General features: G+C 50.5%; 1 protein-coding gene across 1 annotated transcript; it reads right to left on the bottom strand.

Annotated features, from left to right (window-relative positions):
* Positions 1-1,452: 1,452 nt before the first annotated feature.
* LOC135994014 (uncharacterized) lies at positions 1,453-6,205 on the bottom strand. The gene is made up of 2 exons (XM_065644278.1): positions 6,127-6,205; positions 1,453-4,403 (listed from the first exon to the last, which is right to left on the bottom strand). Exon 2 carries the CDS (start codon positions 4,399-4,401, stop codon positions 3,409-3,411), a length of 993 nt encoding a protein of 330 aa, XP_065500350.1. The 5' UTR covers positions 4,402-4,403; positions 6,127-6,205; the 3' UTR covers positions 1,453-3,408.
* Positions 6,206-8,268: the final 2,063 nt, after the last annotated feature.

Raw genomic sequence — 8,268 nt, 5'->3', positions numbered from 1 at the left:
CCCTTTGGCAGTTTTGATGATCTTAACAAATGAGGTTTTTCTACCAGTGGCTTCAAATGCAGAGGCTGCCATGAGATTGGCCATGGAAGCAGCATGGCTTTTATCTCACTCCATGACCTAAATTCCTAGATAAGGTTTTCTCTCTTGTCTGGGAGTACCTGTGAACGAGCTGTGACTTCTGCAGGTTAACTCCGACTGGTGATGCCTTCAGCATTCTTTTCTATAGAGCAACAGAGGGGGAGCATTGCCCAGTGGCCCCAGGTGTACATCCATGGGGCAGTACAGTCACCAAACAGGGCAACAGGCAGCAAAGTGCTGTGGAACCACATGCCATGTCACCCCATCCACATGCACCCCCGTTTATTCCCCTCTGGGAGGACTGCAGGCTTCCTCGGCAGCTCTTGGGCCCCTGGGGCGCCCTCGGTGGCAGGGGAGCAGTGGGGCTGTGCCAGCAGCGGGGCGAAGGGGCTGCCCCCCACCCCGGCCCCTTGCTGAGCCGGCCCAGCACGTTCCCCTCCTCTCACTTTGCTGCCTTGTCCCTCCTGTGATGCTAGAGTGTCTCTACCTTTGTTTGTCCCCCTCTTTGCTGCACCCCAGCAGTTTCAGCTCCACACAAAACCTGGTTGCTCGAGGAGAACCTCTATTTTCACTAAAGAAAACGTATGCTGCAGAAAAAGCCAATCTGCTCTAAAGCTTCGTTCATCCAAGCCTTGCTGCACCTGACCCCGAGCGCCTCGTGCTCCACAGGCACGTAGCAGCCTGCTGCTGAGCAAACTGGAACCACGGCCGTGTTCACAAATGACCCCCAGCACGGAGCCCAGCCCTGCTGTTCGCTCCAGCCCCACAGACCACGGGTCTGCTCCCTGTTGGAGGCTTTTCCCAGGGTGTCCTGAGCTGCGGCTCTAACCCCGCTCCTGCGCCTCTTTGCTCTGGGTATTGCAATATTTGCAGAGCCAGGAGCAGTGGGAATGACTGGGCTGCGAGCCCTACGACTGGGCTCTCCGGACACGGCACATCGGTGCTCCAGACTCTGCTCACAGGTTTTAGATTTCCAGGGAGCTCTGCTGGAAAAGCTGATGTGTTTCAGGGTTTTAGAGACTTGTGGGGTTATGTGGCAGCCGAGAAGGAATCACAGTGTTGGGCATCAGCTGCCAAAGGGCTGAGGTGTGAAGGCCCCTCTGTGTCTCTGCCATGAGGATGAATAGTTCAAGTTCAACCACACCAATTGTCCCAGGGGGACAACTTGGCTGGCCTTGAGGGAAACAATCAGGGCACAGAGGGACTGACCCTGACAAGGCAGAAAAGCTTTGCGAGGCACTGGATGTGTGGAGAAAAAGCCCCAGAGGTGGCTCTGTAGGTGACCAGGTGTGGGGTGAGAAGGTGGTGTTGGGGTGGCAAGTCACAAGCCAATGTGCTGTGGACCAGTCCTGCACTGAAAAGAGTCACCCGTGGTTCTGCAGTGATGGAAACAACAGCTCCATGTAATGGTTTTATTCGTTTTTCTCTGTCAAAAGCAGTGATACAGGCAATTGGCATAAGACTTGCTAAGCATTAGTGTCACAAATATTCACACAGAAAGAAAATGTCAGCAGGGCAACGAGGACAAACATCGCTGAAATCCCAGTGTTAACCTGAGAAGGACGGAAAAGACATGGAGGAGGTGGGGCAGGCTGGCACCTCCGGATTCAGCTCTCTCCATCGGCTCCAATAAATGCTGGAGCCACCTTCAATTTTATTCTTGCTGTGTGGTTAGTTCAAAAATGAAGATGAGACACAGTTCAGCTCCATAGTGCTAATGAGTTTCAACAGGAGAAAAAATATTTGAGGTAAGAGATGTGATAATGAGAAGCTCAAATATGCATACCTTTTGGTCCTAGAGCGCGTTTACGCTCAGGTTGGTACAGAGCAGAAGTTGCCTTCTGATTCAATCTACTCGAGGGTGGTTTAGGAATCGCTTGTGAGCATTTTTATACTTGCAGCTTTCCAATGGTATTTCCCACCTTAACTGCAGTTGAATGAGCAGCCTGGTCCCTCTGCTCTCCTCTGTGCCAAAAGATTTACTCCTAGTAGTAGTAACAATGATAGTATTGCTTTGCAGTTTTCTCACCTGCTTCTCTTGGCTGGCTAGAGAGAGCACAGCACCAAACGCAGGTGTGTGAGGTTGCTCTGACTGCAGGAGAAAGCGCCGAAGAGACGCTCCGTGCGTAGCGAGGGGTGACCTGGCCATGTGCTCACCACACCACGCCGTGGCCTCACAGCAGTGCAGGAACGCTCTGCCCACCAACAGCCTCTACAGCACTAACATCAACTGGGTTGGTTTATGTATGTTACGCACCGGGTGGCTGTACCATGCGCTTACGCTGTGGGTTTTTTTCCATGTTTCAGCCTCGCAGCACCGGGCAAAGCACAGTCAGCATCATTAGTATGGTCAGGTAGGTGAGAATACAGAAGCACGGATATGAAGGGAAATGCAGAAATGATTCTTTCACATCCAGGTCCTGTGAACGCCAGCCCAGCATACCCGGGCTGCCCCTTGGCCAAAACTTCTGCTCTTATTGTGCCGCCGAGCTGCAGAGCTGGCTGCTCCCCAGCAGCAAACCCTGTGAGGATGCAGAGACCAGTGTGATAGTTGTTCTTTCACAGCTGGCATCTGTTACAGCTCCAAGACAACTGCAGCACCGGTGCGGCAATGCCCACCCAGGGCTCCTAGCTCTCCTCCTGCCAAGGGAAAATCAAGGAGTAAAGGTAACAGTGTCATGCCAGGGTAAGCAACAGAAAAAAACCCACCTTGAGGAGTTGTGATAGTCTCCATGTTGCCCTCTAGCAAATTGTCATAAAAGACTTATGTTTTCAAAAAAATATTTCTCTATGCTACTGCACTAACAGGTGACCTATCCAGGGTTATTCTGGTGTTGGCGCAGTGATCTATACTGGGTCTCCTAGTAAATGTGTATGTCACTGAGAGCACATTCAGTACTGTTCAAATGCCAGTCAAAACGTTCCTTTCAGAATAACTGTGCCCAAGTGTGAGCAACATCTGGCTGTTTGGCATTTGCTGGAAAACCCCAGTCATTTGGTGTTCCCGCAGATCACTTCTTCTCCAAAACAGGCGGGGTTTGTATTCTCTCCAGCTTTTCTTTGTGCTCAGGGCAGTTCTAGGAAATTGGTGGGGGGAGATGCTTTATGAACTGTTGCCGTTCCAAAATGAGAACTAATCACTGTTTCCTTAGTGGATGAGACTCCGAATTGTCCCTTTGCCCACCGATGAGGGATATGATGGGTCACAAAGGTCTGCCTGACTTGCATGCACATTCAAGCCATGTTTTCTGGGTAAGGACTCCAGGGACAGCTTCTAGAGCACAGGGTGGTTATATCTTGTGAATAAAATCATTCTGAGCAGCTACTTCCTCACACTTCAGCAATGGCGGGGAGCAAACAAGCTTTTACCTTTGCTTCTTTCCAGATGCATCTGTGCTCTGAAATCCAGTTATGGATCATGGCTTTTTTAGGTACCTGGGAACACTCAGAGTATCTCTGCTTAGTGAGGACATCACCCGTTACATTGCTGTCACAGTGAGAAGTTTCTCTCCCTTCTTTTTCATCGGTGCCTGCTGTATCGAACAAACAACTCTGCCTTCTCACAGAGCAGCGCGAGGCTGGGTTTCCCACCAGCTTCCCCCTGGCTGAGCACGGCAATAGCTGTTCACCATTAATGAACACGGGGCTGTTTTCTTTCTGACTGTGGTTGCTCCCTAAAACTGCTCCCTCATCTCTTCTGAGACACCTCAGCTCTGAGTAGAGTGTTTCTTTCTGCACCGGTCTTGGGGAGGGAAGCCTCGGAAAACTGAACACTTGTGGAAAATTTGGTTTCCCTGTGGCTTTTTCTTTCACGGTTGAGGGATGGAGTTCACCATTTGGAGTAGAAGAGTTGCACTGTGAGTAACAAGTGCTGGAGCTTTTACCGTATGAAGAAGCCTTAGAGGAGCAGAGCTTTCCCGCATGCGTGTAAATCTGTGCCAGGGGGTCCTCTCCGGACCAGAAGTTGGCTTCTGCAGGTGTAACTTTCCCCAGTGGCACCATGTTTGAGATTAAATTGGCCAGTTTACATTTGGCTGTTTCCTGCTGTGTCCCCCCAAGGGATGGAGACCATGATATGCCTTCAAGGGTCTTCAGGGTCTTTCTGTCCTGAACCTTACAACTGCTTTCAGGAAGGCCCGGGAAGGTGGGTCTGGCGAGGTGGCAGATGGATTGAATATAATCGTCGCTGGAGTACAATTCTGGGCTGGCTGCGGTGCTCCCAGTGCGCTTCGGGTTGCTGGGTGAATCCTCCATCGTTTCCTCGTGGGTTTCGCATATGGTTGGGAGAGGCTTTGAAAGGCTCAATCTTATCCGGGGTGCCATGGCTGCAAAGAACAGACCAGACGTGACCAGCATGCAAAAACCAGCTGCAGTAAGGAAATTCTGACCTTGTTTCTGTAAAGTCGGTGCTACCTGAGCCACCCCATCTTTTCTTGTGGCAAACAATGGTGTTTACAGACGCTGCCTTTTAAAAGTTTGCTGGTGGTACTTTTATACCCATGGCTTCATAAAGAGCCCATATATGCAAAAGAAGCCAATTAAGTGCAGTAGAAAACAAAAGGTTCATTAAAGAGATCAGCAATGGCACTGCCTTCCGAAGCGACGCGGGGGCTCAGCAGCTGGAGCGGTGTGGTGCTGGTGCACTTGCTCATCCCACCGTCCAGGTTGTAGCAGCAAGGGACACACTACTCTGTTTAATAGTCCACTGGTCTGTTCACTGTAACAGGGCTCTGACTTCACGTTGTGTCTGAACAGGCAAGAGCTGATCTCACCAGGAGCTGACCCAGCCCCACAGGAAGCATCGCATGAACACAGTGACATTACAGCTGATCTCTTCAAGGAACTGTAGGTGCTAAGGTTCAAACGTTCATTTTTGTCTCTGCCAGTGGTTCATAAATGTTGTCATGAAGTGGCAGCTCCTTCTCTGAATGCTCACATAGAGTCAAAGGGATTCAATTTGTGTCCTTGATATTCAATAGTTATCCTCAACTCTTTAGGGTTGATTTTCATCCAACAGCTCCCACGACTCAGGTAAACCTTTTTACAAATATTTTGTGTTGCAGCGTTTGCTAACTGTAATGTGTTGTGGTTTTTTTTGGTTTTGGTTTTGGTTTTTTTTTGGTCTCAAAATACTCTCCCCTGTGCTTTGCTTATTTCCCCCTTTGACAGAAATGACCACGTAGCCTGGATCCTTTTTTTTTTTTTTTTTTAAATATCTCCACCCCCCCAGTGGAATTTGTATGGCAATAATCTATTGACACAATATAGCTTTGTTGTGTGACTAAACACAAAAGTGCTTTGCTAGCTATTTTAATGCCTTCCTTATCATTGCTGGAAATAAATCTGGCTTTGAACCTCTCTGCAAAGCTGCAGATCATATAGAGAGTGCAAGTGAGCAGCTCACACTGAGCCCAAGGTGTCCATCCTTGCTGGCTTTTACTGGTTTTTGTCTTAGGTCCTACTGGTAAGGTCAACCAAGGTGGGATTTGCTGCACTGAGAACAGGAGATGATTGTTTTAAACCTCATCGCCTTTTAATTTCCCTTTATTCTATCCGCTCCTTTCTTCTGGTGTCTTTAAGCACGCAGAAGCTTGGGCTCCACCTTTCCTCCCAGCCGCGCTCGGCAGTGCCGGATCAGGCCTGCTCTCACCCTGGCGTCCAGGAGGGCAGGTGGATGCTGCAGATAACGGGCATGGGGACAGCGTGTTAGCTTATGGCAAGGCTAATCACTAACCTAGTCCTGTTAATGTGCCCTTCCCTCGGAAAGAAATAAAATCACCTATTCACAGTAAAACTCTTCCGATGGGATGGATCGGTTCCAGCCTGGATGTGACCCCCTTCGCCCTGGACACCGCGTTGGCATGTCCCTGGTCCATGCAGAGGACATTCCCACCCTCCCACCGGCACCCAGCACCCCCGGAGAGCACAAACCCGTCCTGCACCTCCCCTCCCAGCCACGCCTGGAGCATCACCGGCCGCGGCCGTTCTGGGTCCCTCCAGCAACATTCGGGGCATCCGGACCCCAGCTTTGTGACGCCCTCCCCTTACCTGTGCGGCCGTCGGCTCCCCCGGCTCGCGCGTCTCTCCCCCTCCCTGTTTTCAGTGCAGAATCTGTGCTAAAACCAAACCGTGCATCAGGCTCCCTGCCTCCAGTCAGCTGATTCCGCTGCCTGTTCTGTTGCCGTTGCTAAATATAGCCCTGGCTGCCGGCCCTGCCTGAGCCCGCAGCTGGCAAATGCTGTGTAGCATGGAGATGGCAAACGGGCATGAGGGAGGCAGGGCCGTCCCGTCCCCAGAGGGACAGTCCACGACAAATCCCTGCTGCTCCGCTGCCTTATCCCATCTCCCCACGTGAAATGCGGGTGCGGTGCCGTGGTGGTGCGGCAGGAGGGGCTGCCTGTGCTCTGAGTTGGGGGATGTGAAAAGAGGAGCCATAGTGCCATCGGATTTCACTGCTGAAAGGTAGATCCTTAGATTTTGAGCTGCTTTTGCTCCTTCTCTGCCTTACTTCATGAGCAAATTCGTGCCACTTTGCCAGGTTTGCCCAAGAGAGCAGGGGGTGCTTGCAGCATCCTGATGGCTGCTCTCCTCCCTCCCTGCTCCCGGTGCTCAGCCGCTCACCCGCTGCAGGGGCTCAGTCAGTCACAGCCGTCCCTGCCGCAGCCCGGGCAGCCCTGTCCCCCCCGTAGGGTCCCCTCGCTCTCCTCTCCCTGCTGTCCCCAGCATTGGCCCCGGTTGTGTTTCGCTGAGCTGGCGAGCGAGATCACACAAGTGCATTACGGCAAATTGCTTTGCCAGGAGGACCAGCCATGTCCAGCCTTGTGGGTCGCTGGGCGATGGGGATTTTTCTTTGTTTTCTGGCTTATTAACATGCCGCAAACTGATTGCAGTTCTAGTAGAACTCCAGTATCCCTCTCGTAGCCTCTCTTGCAGCATCACTCAGGTGGGGAGGCGAATAGTTGATTCGCTGCAGAATCTTCCTTCTGCTTTTATTTTCTAATGCTGTTCTCAGAGGGAGCCTCGATAGCTGCTCTTCGTTACTGGGGAAAAGCCACGCTGCACAACGTCCCCATGTGACCAAGGACGAGAGTGTGCCTGCATTTCCAAACCTTGCCGCTTCCCATACCACCTGTCCTGAGCTGCTGGGAGGGATGCAGAGAAAAGCAGAAATCCTAGACTTCTTTAGATTTAATACAAATACTCTCAGTGTTACCAGCATTCAGGCTGGAATCGGCTTTGGCTGCTGATTTGGTTGTCCAAGCCTACGCTCATTATCTAGGTTCTTTCTCTATCTCCAGGGGAAAGAAACAAGCATCTCAAAAGACTTTTGCATCCCTGAAGGACATGGCTCAAAGCAGAAATTATTTGCTTTATGGAGATATCCATTGCTTAACATTTAAATACAAAGGGTGTGCAAGCTTAAGCTGTTTGTCTGGACTTCTGATGCCAAACAGCTGAACGAAGCTGAACTGACCCTCAGCCTTCATGCATTAAATCTGCTAACAGCAATGGGTCACACAGTAGTAACAACTTACAGTTTGGTTTTCTCCTTCTTGCTCACAGGCACCATAATTACCATCAAACAGAAAAAAACCCCTCAGACTCCAGCTACTTAAAGCAGCTGCAGTATAAATCTTGGGAAAGCCATTTCATGAGGAAAATCTCTGATCTGGAAAAATATTTCCCCATGTGCAGATGCGCATGGATATGTTCTTTTCATAAAAGCCTTCAAGGTCATTCCCTTCCCCACCTGCGACGGTAGCGGCTCTGAGAGCAGCTGAATTAGGAAAACATGATCTCCAGGGGAATTTCAGGTTCAGAGTTGGGTCATCAGATGTCTAACAAGGTCAAGGGCCCTCCTAAAGCTTTTCCATATCACCCCTCGCTGCGGTTTTGCTGGTGTCCGGTGGGATGCGGCAGCCTCCCCCAGGAGGACGGGGCTGCGGAGGCCCCAGGCCCTGCGCCAAGAGGCTGCCCAAGAGCCTCTAAAGTGATCAGGATTCTCACAAAATGTGGTTAGGTAAGATGTTTCTTTATTAAACTACACTAAAAATATGGGTTTGCAATAAAAATACTTTCTGTCTATGGAAAGTAGTTTCTTCTAGATGTCTGGTGTTACTGCAGGAAAATAATATTTATGCAAATCACTGCTATTGGAATTACTCAGATAACCCTAGTATAAATGATTTG

This window comes from Caloenas nicobarica, chromosome 13 (genome assembly GCF_036013445.1).
Source record: "Caloenas nicobarica isolate bCalNic1 chromosome 13, bCalNic1.hap1, whole genome shotgun sequence".
NCBI lineage: Eukaryota > Metazoa > Chordata > Aves > Columbiformes > Columbidae > Caloenas > Caloenas nicobarica.
Note: the sequence above shows the minus strand (reverse complement) of the source record. Positions and strands in the feature narration are given on the sequence as shown.